Genomic DNA, 23,728 nt, shown 5'->3' on the forward strand with positions numbered 1-23,728 from the left:
CCCCTCCCCTATGTGTGTGCTGAGGGGTTCTTTCTTGAAAAAAAACATTCAGCCTAAATCTTCAACCTAAATTGCCTATAAAAATGTAATATCACAAACACAACAAATACATTTGTGCAAAGTAATTGTTTGTATTATGATTGGTGTAAATCATGACAACACAGCAACTCAGGTACAGTCATTATCCTCAGCTAAAATGAGCCCGTTCCTCAGTAACGATGCTTGGTGAGGCGAGAGCAGCGAGCCGAGCAAAGCTAGTGTATATTATATATATATATATATATATATATATATATATATATATATATATATATATATATATATATATATATATATATATATATATATTGTTGCAGATATGAGATTGGCATCCATCCATATCCGCTTGTAAATATTCCCCTATTTCCCCAATACTTCCCAACTATCCCCAATCCCCCATTCCCTAGTCCCATTTCCTGTAAACAACACTCTGTAGACCCGACCTTCCCCTATTTCCCCCATTAAATGTCGCATCCAGGTCCACCGCATCTCACGTAGACAACTATAGGACATCTTGCTAGTTATTCTTAGTCTATGTCAGTTAAGGACTCGTTTCCATTAATTCTGACTCTTCGTTGCACCAGAATGTGATTGTATGGCACCGTTAGGAAGTTTAGGACCTCCCAATACCTCCCCGCAGCTCTTCCTCACGGTTCAGCAACAACAACAACAACAACAGCAACAACAACGGCGGCGGCGCGGGGAGTGCGCGTCCTCACTCCGGCTTGGTTAGCCGCCATCGAACATGTGCTCGACGGGGTTACCACGTAGGGGCTCGCTGTCAGCTCCTCGTCAAGGGCGGAGCCCGGTAACCCCCCGCACCCAATAGAAGCGGCGGACCGATTCCATCTGGGGCGGAGCCAACGAGCCGAGGGCGTGTCACTCCCCGCTGAGCATGCGCAGGAAGAGGGAGGTGACGTCAGATGCGCCCTCAGCTTGGTGAGAAAAGGACGCCACCTCCGAGCGCCGTGACACCTCCCTGCATCTACTGGACCGTGCTGTATCCTGTCCCTGAGCCAAGGTGCACCTTGCGCTATCGACTGCCTGCCCTTCCCTGCCATCAATCCCTGTGTAAGTCAGTCTTGTTCCGTTTGTCTGTGGTCTGTCGGGGCTAAGATAAGATTGTGTCTAAGTGCCTATCTCTTCTGTGCTTTACCTCTTACCTTGTAATCTACCCCTTTTCTCCACCACCAATTATATCCTCCTCCGGAGGTCTTGAGAACTGTACCCCTTGTGTCGTTGCATTTATCCCAGCCGTTGTGTCCTTTCCTTCATTGATTTAGCATAGCGCGATTTGGGTCAACGTCGGGTGGAATCGGGTAAACTGTGCGAACACGGCGGCCATTCCGCTCGGCCCATCATAACATCTAAGCGATGGCCTGGACTGGAGGTACGCACACTTGACTCTAAAGTCTAAACTGTCCAGCCTGGGTTTGAATCCCGACCCAGCTATAACCTGTCATGGGTGAATCACAGGCAGGGTGATTCATCAATGTGTGTACCGCTAAACTGGGCGCCCCGTTTGCGTCCCATTAGTTGTTGGATGTTAAGGATCTCACCGTGTTTTCCACAAAGAGAAGGCGAGCTATCGCCGGCACTCTGAACAAGTTGTGGCCTGGCATGCTCTTCTCCTCTGCCGTTATATACGTCCTCCTCGGCATCTTTTTCCAGAAGAGCCCTGTCTCGTCACAGTTGAAGATTTGCTGGGGGATGTATCGTTCGGCTTCTATCAGTTCGGCAAAAGTTATAATAAAATCTTCAGCTGCCTTCACATCTGCCTCACCAAGTCGACAACACGCACACCTCGCTCATGTTTTTCGACGATTGCGTGTTTTATATCCAAGCACATCATCCTCTTCTTCTTCTCAGTTATAATAAAATCTTCAGCTGCCTTCACATCCGCCTCACCAAGTCGACAACACGCACACCTCGCTCATGTTTTTCGACGATTGCGTGTTTTATATCCAAGCACATCATCCTCTTCTTCTTCTCAGTTATAATAAAATCTTCAGCTGCCTTCACATCCGCCTCACCAAGTCGACAACACGCACACCTCGCTCATGTTTTTCGACGATTGCGTGTTTTATATCCAAGCACATCATCCTCTTCTTCTTCTCAGTTATAATAAAATCTTCAGCTGCCTTCACATCCGCCTCACCAAGTCGACAACACGCACACCTCGCTCATGTTTTTCGACGATTGCGTGTTTTATATCCAAGCACATCATCCTCTTCTTCTTCTCAGTACCGTGTTTTCCACAAAGAGAAGGCGAGCTATCGCCGGCACTCTGAACAAGTTGTGGCCTGGCATGCTCTTCTCCTCTGCCGTTATATACGTCCTCCTCGGCATCTTTTCCCAGAAGAGCCCTGTCTCGTCACAGTTGAAGATTTGCTGGGGGATGTATCGTTCGGCTTCTTTCAGTTCGGCAAAAGTTATAATAAAATCTTCAGCTGCCTTCACATCCGCCTCACCAAGTCGACAACACGCACACCTCGCTCATGTTTTTCGACGATTGCGTGTTTTATATCCAAGCACATCATCCTCTTCTTCTTCTCAGTTATAATAAAATCTTCAGCTGCCTTCACATCCGCCTCACCAAGTCGACAACACGCACACCTCGCTCATGTTGTTCGACGATTGCGTGTTTTATAGCCAAGCTCATCATCCTCTTCTTCTTCTCAGCACTGCACTTGGCACTCACTTTCTTAGGCCCCATGGTTAAAACTAAGAAATTTTCCAAAATAACCAAAATGCGAAAACAAAAATGCAGCGCTATATGGCAGAGATACTGTACTTGCACGGCAAGATAACCACGTGACCAGAACCCACCTGGTGGCGTAAACTCAAAATAACCAACATGCGAAAACGAAAATGCAGCGCTATACGGCAGAGATACTGTACTTGCACGGCAAGATAACCACGTGACCAGAACCCACCTGGTGGCGTAAACTCAAAATAACCAACATGCGAAAACGAAAATGCAGCGCTATACGGCAGAGATACTGTACGTGCACGGCAAGATAACCACGTGACCGGGTGGCGAAAGCTCGTAACTCAGATCTCGGCTCGCATCTCAAAGCAATAAACCGCCCGAGCGACGGCTCGTATCTCGAAAAACTCGTAAGTTGGGGCACTCGTAAGTCAAGGTTCCACTGTATATATATTGAGGGGAGAAGAGGAGGGAGGGGGAGGAGGCGAGGGGGGGGGGAGAGGGGAGGCGAGGGGAGGGGGAGCGGGGAGGCGAGGGGAGGGGGAGAGGGGAGGAGAGGGTGGGGAGAGGGGAGGAGAGGGTGGGGGGAGGGGAGGAGAGGGTGGGGGGGGGAGGGGAGGAGAGGGTGGGGGGGAGGGGAGGAGAGGGTGGGGGGGGGAGGGGAGGAGAGGGTGGGGGGGGGGAGGAGAGGAGAGGGTGGGGGGGAGGGGAGGAGAGGGTGGGGGGGAGGGGAGGAGAGGGTGGGGGGGGAGGGGAGGAGAGGGTGGGGGGGGAGGGGAGGAGAGGGTGGGGGGGGAGGGGAGGAGAGGAGAGGGTGGGGGAGGGGAGGAGTGGGGGGGGAGGGGAGGAGTGGGGGGGAGGGGAGAAGAGGGGGGGAGGGGAGAAGAGGGGGGGAGGGGAGAAGAGGAGGGAGGGGAGAAGAGGAGGAGAGGGGAGAGGGGAGAAGAGGAGGGAGGAGGAGGAGGCGAGGGGAGGGGAGGGGGAGAGGGGAGGGGGAGAGGGGAACGGCTAGCTTGGCAAGCGATAGCAGGATTTTTACCTCAATGAGGGCTATATATATAGTCCGTGATTGGAGCCTTCAAGTTCAACATAAAGTTTTTTTATGAAAAATAATGCAGATGTATAACAATCCACCAATGCAAGTTCAGAAATGAATGCAGATCCTTTACTTTGCGATACAAACGCAATTCCCGCCATTTCCACTCACGATCAAGGCCTCCAGAATGATCGCGCCTCTTCATCCTCCTTCAACTTCGTCTCACTTCTTTCACTCAAAATGCACGAAATTCTGCCACATGAAATTATGTAGAGGCCTCGTCGGGGGGATATAAGGTAGATAAGGAAGGCGTTGTAACAGAAGTATCAAAATAAACGTAGAAGAACAAAAGGAAATTGGAGCTATTCTGGACCCACAGCCAAACCCGACAAACCATTGCAATACATCCCGAACGTCTAGCGCCGCCACAAAGTACACCATGGAATTGCAGCTGGCGCGGTTTTTTTAAACCATTGATATTAAAATAAAACATAGCCTAAAACCACCGGGATTTTATGCTGATTCCGAATCTGTGTCCAAAACTTTTCTCCGATGTGTAGTTCTTGAGTTTTAAGCGGACATCCAGACAGACACACACATACACACACAGACAGACACTCCTCCTTTATATATAGAGATATATGTATGTATATATATATATATATATATATATATATATATATATATATATATATATATATATATATATATATATATATATATTGTTGCGGAAATGAGGATTGTGTTTTTTTGATTGTGTTGTATTGTATTGTAAATTGTTATGAATTATGGTTTAGTCTGAGCCCTCCTTGCTCCAGTGTGTATAAAGGTCAAAGGGCGTTCCGGTAGTTAATTCCATAAAGCATACATTGAAGGACACTATAATATCCCTGTTCAGTAGTTTATTTCCTTATTCTGTGTATTAGGTTAAGGCTTTATCTTCCATTAAAATGACACTCCATTGCACCAAGTGAAATAGATAGATTCCTTTCATTCTTCATTCCCATTCCCAAAAACCTCCATTTCCCCTTTCGTCATGGCCAAGCCTCAATTTGCCAATTACATCCCCTCCAAAACCACCATTGAACATGTGCTCGGGTCGGGGAAGAAAGGCGTGCCCGCCCATCGTCATCAAGGGCGGAGCCAGAGGGTCACGCGACCAACCATGGCCGAGGTGAGCACACCGATGGGCGTGTCCTGAAGGCCGGCGGCTTAATCGCCGGAGGCGTTATAAAAGAGCGCGCGCAAGAGTGGTCAGAAGTTGCGTAAGGAGGTCCATGCCAAGAGAGGTCCATGACAAAAGAGGTCCATGACAAGAGTGGCGGCGAAGAGATCACCGAGAAGAGAGTTGAGTAAGGGATCCCTGAAGAGAGCAGCTTGAGCCACCGAAACTGCAGCCACAGCAGCTTGGGGCCTGGACGGCAGTTTGGAGCAGGGCCGCGAAGGAACGGCGGCTGCCCAACGCGCCGGTCGTGCTGCAGGACCCGTTGGACCCCCCTCTCCCTCCATCCATCCACCTCCTGCCATTCCTATCATCATCCCCCGTGTAAGTGTGTTCGTAGTCTGTCTTTTGTCTTGTCCCTGGGAATAAGTTAAGCCTGTTAGATAAGCTAGTATTTTCACTGTGTCTCTAAAATCTTCTGTATATTATTTTCTTATCTTTCCTTCTCCTTGGTTATTTTGAGCCTGTAAATAGTAAATAAATTTAGTAGTCTTGCCAACCTTTTCATCTTCTTCTTCTTCACATCCGTGTCGCCTTAGTCTTTTCCCTATTGAATATCTGTGGCGCGATCCGGCCAACGCTCGGTGGGAGAGATAGTCGGGGTAACTGTACGACCGCGGGGCCTCCGCTCGGCAAAACGAACATCTTATCCGCGGTCCGTAACAATTGGTGTCTGGGAATGAGATACGAGGCCCGAACCAAATTTTAAAAACATCTAGACAAAATTTGGTCAAAATTTGGAGCGGCCGAAATTTGTTTTGTTTTACAAAACCCGAATTTTGAAATCGCGCCATGGCTGGTCAAGGCGACGGGATGTCGGTGGGAGAGATAGACGGGGTAGAATCGACCCAGGACCTCGGGGAAATGTATGTGGACGAAAGAGAGGAGGAAAACAATGGCAATGTGGTTGAGGAGGTTTCAGGCGCGCAAAATGGCGCCCTCGCGCACGTGGTTGAAGAGGCACAAAATGGCGGCGCTGCGGCAGTCGAGATCGCAGCGCTGGGGAAATTGGACCTCTTTGCGGCACAGATAATGGGGTATATGGAAAAAATGGGTGAGCGGATAAGGGACGAAGCGAGGGCTGATAGTGAGCGATTGAGGGACGAGGTGAGGGGTACCAATGCCCAAATTGGGGGGTTAGACAAGAAATTTGAGGGGTTAGACAAGAAATTTGAGGGGTTAGACAAGAAATTTGAGGGGTTAGACAATGGGATAGAAGGGGTGAAACATGGGTTAACGGGGGTGGAAAATAGAATGGCGGCCCAGGAGAATCAGATAGAGGGGGTGAAAAATGGGTTAAGGGGGCTAGAAGATAGAATGGAAGGCAAATTGCAGGAAATAGGGGAGCAATCCGCCCGAGAAATTAAACAAATGGGAGAGCAGATAGAGGAGGTGAAAATCGGGGTAGAAACCAAATTGGATGCTCAGAGGGATGAATTGGGACAGATGAGGGTGGCATCTACAAAAGAGAGGGAGGAGATGAAGGAGGAGATACGACGAGGTGTAAGCGAGGAGATCTCGGGGGTACGCGAGGAGGTAAAGCGAGGCGAGAAGCGTATGGAAAAAGAGGTGAGAAATGGGACGGCAAAGTTACAAGGGGGCATAGAGGACCTGACGGAGGAGGTGGAACAGCTGACGGTGGGACAGACGGAGTTAGTGGAGCAGGTTCAAAGGAACACTGCGGTACTAGGAGGGTTAAAAGCGACACAAAACGACATTAAAAATGACTTAATAGCGACACAGAGGCAATGTCAGATGGTACATGAGGGGTTGACGAAGAAGTTGGAAGAGGTGACAGAAGTAATGGAGACGAAGGACCGAGAGGTGAGGACGCACATAGAAACGGTTAAAGTGGCGTTAGAGGAAGAGATAGAGGAGGCGCACCGGGAGATGAAGGGGGTAAAGGAAAAATTAGAGGAGGTGGAAGAAGGGGTGAGTGAAATTAAGAAGAGACGGAGGGAAACTAAAAAGGAGATAAGGGAGGAAGTGATGGAGTATGTGCAAGGTCTGTGTTCAAATCATGATGATGTGCTCACTAACCAAATAAAGAGTTTGCAGGTGGTGAAGGAGGTGCGACGACGAGGTGCCGAGGTGAGTGGCGATATACGTGGAAATGTATATGATGTGAGGGGAGCTTCAGTCGGCTTGGGGGTTGATTTGGATCCGGGTGTTCGTGAGAGGCCGTTGGTGAAGTGTGCGACAGGTACGGTGTGCGAAAGAGGAGGTGTGCGAGAATGTCCGACTCTGGGGTGTGTGAGGAAAAAGTGCGCGCCGACGAGTGAGTGTGCTGTCGAGAATGAGTTGGTCGTAGCGCGTGTGCGAGGGGGCACATGGAAGCGCGGTGTGGTGAGTGTTACAGAGGATGTAACGAGAGAGTGTACACCTGTGGTGAGTGTTGCAGAGGATGTAACGAGAGAGTGTACACCTGTGGTGAGTGTTACGGGAGAAGTAACGGGAGAGTGTGCGCGAGAGTATGCGCGAGAAAGGTGTGTAACGGACGGGTGTATGAGGAAAGAGTGCGCTGTCGAGAGTAAGGGTGAGTGCGCTGTCAAGAGTGGTGGTGAAAGTAGTGAGAGTGACACTGAGCGTGAGTTGGTTGTGACAGGTGAGAGAGGATGTACACCTGGAATGGAAGGATGCACACCTGGAATGGTAGAGCGTGTGTGGGAATGCACACTTGAGTTAGTAGTGAGGCACGTGGTTGGGTGTGCGAGTGAGAGCACACCTGTGATTGTCACAGAGGAGGTGACCGAGAAGAGGGCGCGAAGAGGTGTATTGGTGAGGTGTGCGAACGATGAGTGTGTGCAAAGGTGTGCGGTGGTCAGGTGTGTGACCAAGTCTGTGAGCGAAAGAACGAGTGCAATAGCGAAGGACGTGGGGTGTACGGGCGGCGTTGGAGCACCGAGCTCGGTGAGGGTGAAAGGGGTAGCGTATGCGTGTGCGCATGCAGGTGAAGCATCGACGGTAACCGGGTTAGCGGTTAGAACGACATTTAGCCGAATCAGGCCCTCGGTGCGCGCCGAGCAGCTTCGCGTGCCGCGAGGACCAGCGGGGATCCGAACCACGGCGGTTTCGAAAGAACCGCCGTACGCATCCACGCTGGGCCTCGCTTTGAACGGCCGCGTCCGTGCTCCACTAGGCGGAGCGGGCATCCCGATAGGAAGGGTCGTCATGGCGACCCCTTTTTGTTGAGGCGTTCCGGCAGGTCGAGATCGGGCCATTGGACGGCTTTGTGCCGAGATGGTGCGTGGGATCTCGGCCCGGGTAAGCGTCCTTCCCTGCACCGAGTGCCGGACGTATCCAGCCGCCGGCACCAAACAACCCGCATTCATTGTTCGGCTTTACGAAGCCGAGCTTTAGAAGTGAATTGGCGCACCGAGAGGCACTAGTGAGTAGACTGTGTGACGAGAATAGTGTTTTGGCCCCGAAATTAGAAAAAGCAAAATTTGATGATTGGCAAAGGATTGGCAGAGTGATGATTGGCAGATGATGGGTAGTGATTGGCAAATTTTTGATTTGTTGAATTTGGACGAGCAAAATTTATAGTGAGAGATACCCGATGCGGAGGGATGGCAACTCTGTCATCCCTCACAACCGGGGGCAAAGGAGCACTAGACTTATGGGGTTTATGGCAGTGAAAACTAGCCCGGGAGGGTTTGGATAATGATAGGGACCTAGAAGATGACCTTAGGTAACGGTAAGATTAGTTAGTGACAATGGTACCTGTAGTGGGGACGCAGGTAGATTAGTGTGGATGATAATGACGTGGTATGTGCTTAGTTTAAAGGGAAGACGGGGAGCACTAAGTTAGCAGGGCAACAGGTAGTTTAGATGATGCCGTGTGAGTGTTGGAGGTGTATTCAGAAGTGTATTGTGAAAAGTGTATGAGGAACAGGTGTGATTGCACAGGTGTGCAACTGAACAGGTGGATGGAGCAGTGTTTGAGTGAGTGATAGTGATGAGTTGTGCTGACCAAATGGTCCAGGAAGGAAGGAGGGTGCAGGTGGCACCATGTGTGATTGCACAGGTGTGCAACGACAGGTGTGCAACGACAGGTGTATGGAGAATGGTTGTATGGAATAAATGGTCTGGAGTGTATGGAGTATTGGAATGGATGGTCGTGGAGTGAGTAGGATGGAAACTGTGGAGTGGAGTGGATGGTGCGAAGGTGTGAATGGGGGAAGGATGGACCCCCATCACGAATACCCGGGGAGGGTAGTGTAAGTGTTAGGTAGAGGGTATAGGTAAATTGTGGTTGGATATTGGCATCTGTGGTGTGGGTGAGAGAATGGTATTTGGATGGGTGCATTAGTGTTGTGGAAATGGCTGGGCGTGTAGCCTGTTAGTGTGTGTAGTTGGTTTGGGCACTCCACCACTGTGAGGATGTCGGCCAGGTGAGGCCGCAGGTGGGCTCTGGGAGCCGGTAGAGTTGTTGTGGATGGGGCCCGAGGATCCGGACGGACCCGGGCAGCCCAGTGCCAGAGGGCACCGAGGGGTGACAGAGCCAGGAGGGGCCTTCCCCAATTAGATAGGTTAGGGTGAGGAGCGAGGTAAGCTCGGGTGGCAACTGCAGTGGTGGAGGTGTGCAGGTGGGTAGGCCTGCTGGGAGAGCTACACGCCCCAGTCCAGAAATTGTGCAAGGGCACAGGGAGTTGAATCGGGGGAGTGAGACCCCAAATTGAGAAGCACCACAGTTTGGTCAATGGGAATTGGTTTTTAGAACCCATAGTGTAAGATTTCCAATGGTTTGGCAGGGAAAGACCCCGGGTAGTGTAAAGTGTGTTAAAGTCATTTGGAGAATAGTTAGGATTGAGGTCTCCTCACACCATCTGCATCCACTCACCTGAGATGACGTACCTCCACACCATGCCAGGTTGTTTTTATTATTTTTATGATCCAAATGTTTGGATTGTGAGACGCATCATGACGTGGGTGTGACATTGTGCTTTGTGTTCCATCTCTTCCTCCTTATGAGGATTGATGACGAATTAGGTGATGGCAAATTTTGGTTAGAGGGATTGTGGGAACGAATTTGGTGTAGGGGAAATATGGGGAAGACGTGACAGTCGTGACGAATTTGTAAATGTGTAGATTTTGTAAATATGTGGTAAGGGCAAGGGTAGAGTAGGTGACAGGGGGGGGTGACGTACGGTAGGGACGAGCTTTCTCACTTCGCTCTCCGTACGCACTTCACCTTGCATTGCCTTATTGATGTGTACCCTTGTGACCTTGCCCCTCGCTCATCTGTCTTCCCCCCTTTGTCTCCCACATGAGGACCTGAGCGCCACTGGGCGCCGAGGGGAGCGTGCGTGAGTCCGCCATTGTGCGCCCGGAACTCCCAGAACCAGCTGTCTGCATCGATGCACCACATTATGGACCACATGTCTGTGGCCAAGCACCACTTATGGACCCCATGGGTTGGGGCATGGCCCCTCTGCTGGAACCGGCCATGAAGGCCCGAAATCTTGCTGGCGGACCTTGGCCACAGGGCACCGATGCCCCACAGGTGAACCACACTAGTCGGCCCTGTGGGCCATAAATAAAATAAATAAAAATGGACACGTTGGGTGCATTTTAATGGTGCAAATAGGCCGCCAGCAAAGGAAGATGACAACACCAGGAAAATAATAATAGCCAGCAGAGGGAGCCGAAGAGCAAGAGACAACCTGCAGGGTTAGGGGTTGTTGTTTTTATTTTTATTCATGAACAATGATGACTGTGCACCGATTGGTGCTTGAGGGTGTGTTGGTGCGTTTTGGGTGCTTTCATGGTGCATTGATGCAGAGCAGACTGTCTCCCCCCCAGAAAGAACAATCACAGGTCCTGGGTTAGTTTTGTAAATAAAAGCAGAGCCATTGTAAATAATGCTCCCCACCGTCAATGTATAGTTTGAAGACCATTCCGCAATTCGGTTAGCTGTGGGCGTGAGTCTGTTAGGTAGGGTGCAATGGAGCAGCGGGACATCTGTATTTATGTTTTAAGACTGTCGCACTCAGGGTCAGGTTAAAAGCAGAGGGAACTACACCTACGTGTCACACTAAATTAAAGTTATAGGCCCGGGACGTGCCTAAGAGGAGGAGGGTGCAGTGTTGCGGAAATGAGGATTGTGTTTTTTTTATTGTGTTGTATTGTATTGTAAATTGTTATGAATTATGGTTTAGTCTGAGCCCTCCTTGCTCCAGTGTGTATAAAGGTCAAAGGGCATTCCGGTAGTTAATTCCATAAAGCATACATTGAAGGACACTATAATATCCCTGTTCAGTAGTTTATTTCCTTATTCTGTGTATTAGGTTAAGGCTTTGTCTTCCATTAAAATGACACTCCATTGCACCAAGTGAAATAGATAGATTCCTTTCATTCTTCATTCCCATTCCCAAAAACCTCCATTTCCCCTTTCGTCATGGCCAAGCCTCAATTTGCCAATTACATCCCCTCCAAAACCACCATTGAACATGTGCTCGGGTCGGGGAAGAAAGGCGTGCCCGCCCGTCGTCATCAAGGGCGGAGCCAGAGGGTCGCGCGACCAACCATGGCCGAGGTGAGCACACCGATGGGCTTGTCCTGAAGGCCGGCGGCTTAATCGCCGGAGGCGTTATAAAAGCGCGCGCGCAAGAGTGGTCAGAAGTTGCGTAAGGAGGTCCATGACAAGAGAGGTCCATGACAAAAGAGGTCTATGACAAGAGTGGCGGCGAAGAGATCACCGAGAAGAGAGTTGAGTAAGGGATCCCTGAAGAGAGCAGCTTGAGCCACCGAAACTGCAGCCACAGCAGCTTGGGGCCTGGACGGCAGTTTGGAGCAGGGCCGCGAAGGAACGGCGGCTGCCCAACGCGCCGGTTGTGCTGCAGGACCCGTTGGACCCCCCTCTCCCTCCAGCCATCCACCTCCTACCATTCCTATCATCATCCCCCGTGTAAGTGTGTTCGTAGTCTGTCTTTTGTCTTGTCCCTGGGAATAAGTTAAGCCTGTTAGATAAGCTAGTATTTTCACTGTGTCTCTAAAATCTTCTGTATATTATTTTCTTATCTTTCCTTCTCCTTGGTTATTTTGAGCCTGTAAATAGTAAATAAATTTAGTAGTCTTGCCAACCTTTTCGTCTTCTTCTTCTTCTTCACATCCGTGTCGCCTTAGTCTTTTCCCTATTGAATATCTGTGGCGCGATCCGGCCAACGCACGGTGGGAGAGATAGTCGGGGTAACTGTACGACCGCGGGGCCTCCGCTCGGCAAAACGAACATCTTATCCGCGGTCCGTAACAATATATATATATATATATATGTATATATATATATATGTATATATAATATATATATGTATGTATATATATATGTATGTATATATATATGTATGTAAAGGGTCAATGCTCAATTTCATATAAATCGTCAATTTTCATCCGATTGACTTGAAATGTGTACAGAATTTGCATGTTGCGTCACTAAATTGGTAAACCAATCAAAAGCAAGAAGCCAATTTTTTTTAGGCCCAAAGGGCAAGGTCTCAGCGATTGTTTTCTCAAGTATTGGTCCGCTTGTTTGTTTGTTTGTTTGTTTGTTTTGTGTGTTGAACTGCTGCATATAATTCCTTTGATACTGGTGGATGTGCTCAGGATGTGCACAGGCAGGTTTTAGGGGGTTAAAATATCATAGTCCTGTGGATTCAGTGTGGGGGAACCACCACAATTCAACGTATGTAAATGTATATCACGTATTATCACGTATGTAAATATCTCCCAGGTGGGAGGGAGTGTTCATCCGAGCCATAATTCTGGGGGAATTAAACTGTCCGTAAGGACGGGGTTTTTCGCTTGTGTCCAGCAATCAAGAAACCTACTCATGCTGCAATGAAACATACAGGTAGATGCAAATTATTTGAACCAATTAGCTTTTGATAAACAGTCATTGGATTTTCATCTCTGCTATCAAGTAAACTCTAATTCGTTCAATGATATAAGTATTGTCTACCCATCAAGATGAAGTGCATAACTGAAAATAGAGATACTTAATGCACATATATAGCTCAGCTCACCTTGGCATGCACCGGGAATAGACCCCCAAGGGTGATGTCCCCTTCAATGCGGATGGAGTGACTGAGAGCGTTTCGTTCATAACCAGCAGCAGAGCTTGTTCTGAAGCAGACCCAAGTGATGACAGCTATGACTAGTCTTGTTTTTTGCTGGGTCTTCATGGTAAAGCTATGAAGACCTCCTAGCAGACTCTTCTTCAGCATCCTCACTTGTTCTGCTCGAATAATTCACCAGCTCAGAGTTTTGGTGCTGGAACATCAAAAAAGAAAAGAAAAAAAAGAAGAGCGTTAACTACAAGGCGATGGCAGATGTGGCATTTGAACCCAGTGATGGCTTTTGGAAGGATGTGGGATTGGAGGCTGTCAGTCTGGCAGTGGGAATGCAAAATGGGGAGCAATAAATCTGGAGTTCAGTGAAATTTTAACTCTATGAATGGTAAAAAAAAAAATACAGATATATTTGTCTTGCAGAATGTTTCGTCCTGACGAATTGAATTTCCTTTGGGCTCTTCGACTCGTCCTGGAAAATGAATGGTGGCAATGGGGGGGATGTTTACGAATCCAATGGAAATGGATGGTTTCGAGAGATCTTTGCACTTTTGTGGGCAGTGTGTGGTGTGGAACGGTACTGAGAGGTATGAAATTCGAGGTGGGGCTCGATTCTTGGCAAAGTTCCACTGGGTGATGCGACGGGGGAATAAACGTGCTCTTCAGTACGAAGGGGTCTTTCAGACACTCAACGTGCTGGCAAATACATTAATGCGGTTAAGCGGGTTAAGCCACCGCTGGGTCGATGTGAGATTGTAAAATGCTATTCGTTGTCGAGATCATTGGTTTTATTCACCATCTGTCCAAACTGCAGCAGAGATGGGATGCATTTGTCTTGTTTGTTGGCTTTCTGCTCGAGAAACCCAAAAAGCATTCGGTGTGGTCGTTCAAAGATCGGCTGAGATTTCGCTGCGAGAGCTCAAATGTAGTGCCAGGTGTACTCACAGGATCCATTCACCATGCGCTGAAAAATGAAATAAGGAAGGCAGTTTGAGGCAAACGAGATACTTTTCAAACGATATGCAAACTGAAAATTACAATGCAAATGCAAACCTAGCGAACAAATCATCGGCGATACATAAACACATTAATTTGAAGCGCGTTCTTGCATTCAATGCATTCCAGATGCAATTACGATGAAAATTAAACCCACTGCCACTTCTTCCTAGCACTGTTTGGTTATTTGGCTTGTTTGGACCGTCATTAATTCAGGATAGATCAATGTGACCCGATCAACTAAGCAAACGAATATACACCTGGTGGGCCCATCATAAGGAAAAGGGCAAAGCTCATAATTTTGCTGTAAGTGGTGGCCTCATTAAATGCGGGTCACAACTGCAGAGGGCATTGCATTCATCCACCTTTGACATGCGGGTTATGTAGGACTTACACCCTACGGGGTACTTGAGCAGGACCACGCAAGAGGGCATGACTCTCTCGACAATTGCATTATAGTACCAACGGGGAGAGTCATCATGGCAGGAGCCAATTTGCTGAATACACGGACCACAACGAGCTGGTGAAGCTAATGGTGCAGGGGGACCTGTTAATGGCCATAAACAGATGGGATATCCAGCGTTATGTCCAGTTACTTTTCCGGATTAGTAACACCACACAGGTTGCAGGACATGTTGAGAATTAACGGTCAGGGCTTAACGGAGTGGCCACCATGAAAAGGGCAGTGAGACCTGGAACACTGATCGATCGGAATGTGTGAAAATGTTCCTTTAGAGCTTCCAGGCATACTGCTCGCTACAGGGAAGGGACAAGAGTGAACTTGAAAACGATGTTAATGTAATATGGAAATTGTAATCGGACTTAATCTCTTGGTTTTTGTGCCCAATGAGACAGCCTTGCAACATAAGCTACATGAGTTTGTGTGCTGTGTCGACATATACGTATATGTTATGCGCCGTCGGTAGATTTGCGCTATCGACCGATCGAGGGTTAGATATCGATCGATATTTCCGACAAACAATCCTTACCATTTCTCCCTCCCCTCCTGACGCAAATCGGTCGGCGGCGCAGCGCTATCCAGCGATGATACGCATCCATTGATGGCGCAAAATGATGCCTGCGCCATCTACGATCGTTTGATAGCGCAAATCTACCGATGGCGCATAACATATATATATATACACTAGCTGCGCTCGCCTCACCAAGCGTCGTTACTGAGGAACGGGCTTATTTTAGCTGAGGATAATGACTGCACCGGAGTTGCTGTGTTGTCATGATTTACACCAATCATAATACAAACATTTATTTTGCACAAATGTATTTGTTGTGTTTGTGATATTACATTTTTATAGGCGATTTAGGATGAAGATTTAGGCTGAATGTTTTTTTTTTCAAGAAAGAACCCATCAGCACATATATAGGGGAGGGGTAGGTGCAGACTGGAAGTTTGGGACATTACACCTCACCACCACGTAATTCAAAACACCTCACTACCATGAAATTGAAAACACCTCACAGCCACGAAACACGTAATAAAAACACATCACAGCCATAAAACACGAAATAAAAACACATCACAGCCATAAAACACGTAATAAAAACATCACAGCCATAAAACACGAAATAAAAACATCACAGCCATAAAACACGAAATAAAAACACATCACAGCCATAAAACACGTAATAAAAACATCACAGCCATAAAACACGAAATAAAAACACCTCACAGCCATAAAACACGTAATAAAAACACATCACAGCCATAAAACACGAAATAAAAACACCTCACAGCCATAAAACACGAAATAAAAACACCTCACAGCCATAAAACACGTAATAAAAACATCACAGCCATAAAACACGAAATAAAAACACCTCACAGCCATAAAACACGAAATAAAAACATCACAGCCATAAAACACGTAATAAAAACATCACAGCCATAAAACACGAAATAAAAACATCACAGCCATAAAACACGAAATAAAAACACCTCACAGCCATAAAACACGAAATAAAAACATCACAGCCATAAAACACGAAATAAAAACATCACAGCCATAAAACACGAAATAAAAACATCACAGCCATAAAACACGAAATAAAAACATCACAGCCATAAAACACGAAATAAAAACATCACAGCCATAAAACACGAAATAAAAACATCACAGCCATAAAACACGTAATAAAAACACCTCACAGCCATAAAACATGTAATAAAAACATCACAGCCATAAAACACGAAATAAAAACACCTCACAGCCATAAAACACGAAATAAAAACATCACAGCCACGAAACACGTAATAAAAACACATCACAGCCATAAAACACGAAATAAAAACACATCACAGCCATAAAACACGTAATAAAAACATCACAGCCATAAAACACGAAATAAAAACATCACAGCCATAAAACACGAAATAAAAACACATCACAGCCATAAAACACGTAATAAAAACATCACAGCCATAAAACACGAAATAAAAACACCTCACAGCCATAAAACACGTAATAAAAACACATCACAGCCATAAAACACGAAATAAAAACACCTCACAGCCATAAAACACGAAATAAAAACACCTCACAGCCATAAAACACGTAATAAAAACATCACAGCCATAAAACACGAAATAAAAACACCTCACAGCCATAAAACACGAAATAAAAACATCACAGCCATAAAACACGTAATAAAAACATCACAGCCATAAAACACGAAATAAAAACATCACAGCCATAAAACACGAAATAAAAACACCTCACAGCCATAAAACACGAAATAAAAACATCACAGCCATAAAACACGAAATAAAAACATCACAGCCATAAAACACGAAATAAAAACATCACAGCCATAAAACACGAAATAAAAACATCACAGCCATAAAACACGAAATAAAAACATCACAGCCATAAAACACGAAATAAAAACATCACAGCCATAAAACATGTAATAAAAACACCTCACAGCCATAAAACATGTAATAAAAACATCACAGCCATAAAACACGAAATAAAAACACCTCACAGCCATAAAACACGAAATAAAAACATCACAGCCATAAAACACGTAATAAAAACATCACAGCCATAAAACACGAAATAAAAACATCACAGCCATAAAACACGAAATAAAAACACCTCACAGCCATAAAACACGAAATAAAAACATCACAGCCATAAAACACGAAATAAAAACATCACAGCCATAAAACACGAAATAAAAACATCACAGCCATAAAACACGAAATAAAAACATCACAGCCATAAAACACGAAATAAAAACATCACAGCCATAAAACACGAAATAAAAACATCACAGCCATAAAACACGTAATAAAAACATCACAGCCATAAAACACGAAATAAAAACATCACAGCCATAAAACACGAAATAAAAACATCACAGCCATAAAACACGAAATAAAAACATCACAGCCATAAAACACGAAATAAAAACATCACAGCCATAAAACACGAAATAAAAACACCTCACAGCCATAAACACGAAATAAAAACACCTCACAGCCATAAAACACGAAATAAAAACACCTCACAGCCATAAAACACGTAATAAAAACACATCACAGCCATAAAACACGAAATAAAAACATCACAGCCATAAAACACGTAATAAAAACATCACAGCCATAAAACATGTAATAAAAACATCACAGCCATAAAACACGTAATAAAAACACATCACAGCCATAAAACACGTAAAAAAAACATCACAGCCATAAAACACGAAATAAAAACACATCACAGCCATAAAACACGTAATAAAAACATCACAGCCATAAAACACGAAATAAAAACACCTCACAGCCATAAAACACGTAATAAAAACACATCACAGCCATAAAACACGAAATAAAAACACCTCACAGCCATAAAACACGAAATAAAAACACCTCACAGCCATAAAACACGGAATAAAAACACATCACAGCCATAAAACACGAAATAAAAACACCTCACAGCCATAAAACACTAAATAAAAACACATCACAGCCATAAAACACGAAATAAAAACACCTCACAGCCATAAAACACAAAATAAAAACACATCACAGCCATAAAACATGAAATAAAAACACCTCACAGCCATAAAACACTAAATAAAAACACATCACAGCCATAAAACACGAAATAAAAACACCTCACAGCCATAAAACACGTAATAAAAACACCTTACAGCCATAAAACACGAAATAAAAACACCTCACAGCCATAAAACACGAAATAAAAACACATCACAGCCATAAAACACGAAACAAAAACACCTTACAGCCATAAAACACGAAATAAAAACACCTCACAGCCATAAAACACGAAATAAAAACACATCACAGCCATAAAACACGAAACAAAAACACCTCACAGCCATAAAACACGTAATAAAAACACCTCACAGCTATGAAACACTAAATAAAAACACCTCACAGCCATAAAACACGAAATAAAAACACATCACAGCCATAAAACACGAAATAAAAACACCTCACAGCCATAAAACACTAAATAAAAACACCTCACAGCCATAAAACACGAAATAAAAATACCTCACAGCCATAAAACACGAAATAAAAACATCACAGCCATAAAACACGAAATAAAAACATCACAGCCATAAAACACGAAATAAAAACATCACAGCCATAAAACACGAAATAAAAACATCACAGCCATAAAACACGTAATAAAAACACCTCACAGCCATAAAACATGTAATAAAAACATCACAGCCATAAAACACGAAATAAAAACACCTCACAGCCATAAAACACGAAATAAAAACATCACAGCCACGAAACACGTAATAAAAACACATCACAGCCATAAAACACGAAATAAAAACACATCACAGCCATAAAACACGTAATAAAAACATCACAGCCATAAAACACGAAATAAAAACATCACAGCCATAAAACACGAAATAAAAACACATCACAGCCATAAAACACGTAATAAAAACATCACAGCCATAAAACACGAAATAAAAACACCTCACAGCCATAAAACACGTAATAAAAACACATCACAGCCATAAAACACGAAATAAAAACACCTCACAGCCATAAAACACGAAATAAAAACACCTCACAGCCATAAAACACGTAATAAAAACATCACAGCCATAAAACACGAAATAAAAACACCTCACAGCCATAAAACACGAAATAAAAACATCACAGCCATAAAACACGTAATAAAAACATCACAGCCATAAAACACGAAATAAAAACATCACAGCCATAAAACACGAAATAAAAACACCTCACAGCCATAAAACACGAAATAAAAACATCACAGCCATAAAACACGAAATAAAAACATCACAGCCATAAAACACGAAATAAAAACATCACAGCCATAAAACACGAAATAAAAACATCACAGCCATAAAACACGAAATAAAAACATCACAGCCATAAAACACGAAATAAAAACATCACAGCCATAAAACACGTAATAAAAACACCTCACAGCCATAAAACATGTAATAAAAACATCACAGCCATAAAACACGAAATAAAAACACCTCACAGCCATAAAACACGAAATAAAAACATCACAGCCATAAAACACGTAATAAAAACATCACAGCCATAAAACACGAAATAAAAACATCACAGCCATAAAACACGAAATAAAAACACCTCACAGCCATAAAACACGAAATAAAAACATCACAGCCATAAAACACGAAATAAAAACATCACAGCCATAAAACACGAAATAAAAACATCACAGCCATAAAACACGAAATAAAAACATCACAGCCATAAAACACGAAATAAAAACATCACAGCCATAAAACACGAAATAAAAACATCACAGCCATAAAACACGTAATAAAAACATCACAGCCATAAAACACGAAATAAAAACATCACAGCCATAAAACACGAAATAAAAACATCACAGCCATAAAACACGAAATAAAAACATCACAGCCATAAAACACGAAATAAAAACATCACAGCCATAAAACACGAAATAAAAACACCTCACAGCCATAAACACGAAATAAAAACACCTCACAGCCATAAAACACGAAATAAAAACACCTCACAGCCATAAAACACGTAATAAAAACACATCACAGCCATAAAACACGAAATAAAAACATCACAGCCATAAAACACGTAATAAAAACATCACAGCCATAAAACATGTAATAAAAACATCACAGCCATAAAACACGTAATAAAAACACATCACAGCCATAAAACACGTAAAAAAAACATCACAGCCATAAAACACGAAATAAAAACACATCACAGCCATAAAACACGTAATAAAAACATCACAGCCATAAAACACGAAATAAAAACACCTCACAGCCATAAAACACGTAATAAAAACACATCACAGCCATAAAACACGAAATAAAAACACCTCACAGCCATAAAACACGAAATAAAAACACCTCACAGCCATAAAACACGGAATAAAAACACATCACAGCCATAAAACACGAAATAAAAACACCTCACAGCCATAAAACACTAAATAAAAACACATCACAGCCATAAAACACGAAATAAAAACACCTCACAGCCATAAAACACAAAATAAAAACACATCACAGCCATAAAACATGAAATAAAAACACCTCACAGCCATAAAACACTAAATAAAAACACATCACAGCCATAAAACACGAAATAAAAACACCTCACAGCCATAAAACACGTAATAAAAACACCTTATAGCCATAAAACACGAAATAAAAACACCTCACAGCCATAAAACACGAAATAAAAACACATCACAGCCATAAAACACGAAACAAAAACACCTTACAGCCATAAAACACGAAATAAAAACACCTCACAGCCATAAAACACGAAATAAAAACACATCACAGCCATAAAACACGAAACAAAAACACCTCACAGCCATAAAACACGTAATAAAAACACCTCACAGCTATGAAACACTAAATAAAAACACCTCACAGCCATAAAACACGAAATAAAAACACATCACAGCCATAAAACACGAAATAAAAACACCTCACAGCCATAAAACACTAAATAAAAACACCTCACAGCCATAAAACACGAAATAAAAATACCTCACAGCCATAAAACACTAAATAAAAACACCTCACCACCAAGTAATTTAAAACACCTCAACCCCATGTAATTCAAAACACTTCACCACCAAGTAATTCAAAACACTTCACCACCAAGTAATTCAAAACACTTCACCCCCATGTAATTTAAAACACCTCACCACCATGTAATTCAAAACACTTCACCACCAAGTAATTCAAAACACCTCACCACCATGTAATTCAAAACACCTCACCACCAAGTAATTTAAAACACCTCAACCCCATGTAATTCAAAACACCTCACCACCAAGTAATTCAAAACACTTCACCACCAAGTAATTCAAAACACTTCACCCCCATGTAATTCAAAACACTTCACCACCAAGTAATTTAAAACACCTCAACCCCATGTAATTCAAAACACTTCACCACCAAGTAATTCAAAACACTTCACCACCAAGTAATTCAAAACACTTCACCCCCATGTAATTTAAAACACCTCACCACCATGTAATTCAAAACACTTCACCCCCATGTAATTTAAAACACCTCACCACCAAGTAATTCAAAACACTTCACCACCAAGTAATTTAAAACACCTCACCACCAAGTAATTCAAAACACTTCACCACCAAGTAATTCAAAACACCTCACCACCAAGTAATTTAAAACACCTCACCACCAAGTAATTCAAAACACTTCACCCCCATGTAATTTAAAACACCTCACCACCAAGTAATTCAAAACACTTCACCCCCATGTAATTCAAAACACTTCACCCCCATGTAATTTAAAACACCTCACCACCAAGTAATTCAAAACACTTCACCACCAAGTAATTCAAAACACCTCACCACCAAGTAATTTAAAACACCTCACCACCAAGTAATTCAAAACACCTCACCACCAAGTAATTCAAAACACCTCACCACCAAGTAATTTAAAACACCTCACCACCAAGTAATTCAAAACACTTCACCCCCATGTAATTTAAAACACCTCACCACCAAGTAATTCAAAACACTTCACCCCCATGTAATTTAAAACACCTCACCACCAAGTAATTCAAAACACTTCACCACCAAGTAATTTAAAACACCTCACCACCAAGTAATTTAAAACACCTCACCCCCACATAATTTAAAATACCGCACCCCCATGTAATTTAAAACACCTCACCCCCATGTAATTTAAAACACCTCAACCCCATGTAATTTAAAACACCTCACCACCATGTAATTTACGACACCTCACCACCAAGTAATTCAAGACACTTCACCACCAAGTAATTTAAAACACCTCACCCCCATGTAATTTAAAACACCTCACCCCCATGTAATTTAAAATACCTCACCCCCATGTAATTTAAAATACCTCACCCCCATGTAATTTAAAATACCTCACCCCCATGTAATTTAAAATACCTCACCCCCATGTAATTTAAAACACCTCACCCCCATGTAATTTAAAACACCTCACCCCCATGTAATTTAAAACACCTCACCCCCATGTAATTTAAAATACCTCACCCCCATGTAATTTAAAATACCTCACCCCCATGTAATTTAAAACACCTCACCCCAATGTAATTTAAAATACCTCACCCCCATGTAATTTAAAATACGTCACCCCCATGTAATTTAAAACACCTCACCACCAAGTAATTTAAAACACCTCACCCCACCTAATTTAAAACACCTCACCCCCATGTAATTCAAAACACCTCACCACCAACTAATTCAAAACACCTCACCACCACATAATTAAAAACACCTCACCACCACGTAATTCAAAACACCTCACCACCAACTAATTCAAAACACCTCACCACCACATAATTAAAAACACCTCAGCAGCAACTAATTATAAATACCTCACCACCACGTAATTAAAAACACCTCACCGCCACGTAATTCAAAACACCTAACCATCACGTAATTCAAAACACCTCAGCAGCAACTAATTCAAAACACCTCACCACCACATAATTAAAAACACCTCACCACCACGTAATTATAAATACCTCACCACCACGTTATTAAAAACACCTCACCGCCACATTATTACAATTACCTCACCTCCAGGTAATTCAAAACAACTCCCGCTGGAATGTGCAGCAAGGGCTGTAAGAGACACTTTACTGGCGCTTTCTCCACTCACAATATGGAGTCTCACAAGTACTGGAATATAACCGAAAGTGTTTCAAGTCACAAGTGTGTGGAAGCTCGCTGCGTTGCCCTGATGACACCCCAATAAGGGCGAAACCAAGTTGGTAACTGTGAGTTTTCCATGCACTTGTGACAGTATCTGAAATGACATCTTTATAAATTGGCTCTGTGGAATGGCTCTTCCGGAGCTTCACAGAAAGGGCGGACGTTGTGGCGATGACGTCACAGCATTCAGTCATAGGTTGGAGCGCTAATTAAACATACATACATACATATATATATATATATATATATATATATATATATATACATACATATATATATATATATATATATATATATATATATATATATATATATATATATACATACATATATATATATATATATATACAGACTTGGCATTTAATATGGAATTTTTTTTTTCTTCTTGACTTGGGTTTACTT

At 43.6% G+C, this 23,728-nt stretch overlaps 1 protein-coding gene across 1 annotated transcript in view; it reads right to left on the reverse strand.

Annotated features, from left to right (window-relative positions):
* Window positions 1-13,311, reverse strand: part of LOC137437562 (metabotropic glutamate receptor 6) — a 676,955-nt gene extending 663,644 nt beyond the window's left edge. Inside the window, exon 1 of the mRNA XM_068131991.2 lies at window positions 13,029-13,311. Coding sequence (XP_067988092.2) covers window positions 13,029-13,229 — 201 coding nt within the window. The 5' untranslated portion in view covers window positions 13,230-13,311. The remainder of the gene's footprint in view (window positions 1-13,028) is intronic.
* Between the last annotated feature and the right edge of the window lie 10,417 nt (window positions 13,312-23,728).

Source organism: Myxine glutinosa, chromosome 12 (genome assembly GCF_964187855.1).
Source record: "Myxine glutinosa chromosome 12, kmMyxGlut1.1, whole genome shotgun sequence".
NCBI classification, from domain to species: domain Eukaryota; kingdom Metazoa; phylum Chordata; class Myxini; order Myxiniformes; family Myxinidae; genus Myxine; species Myxine glutinosa.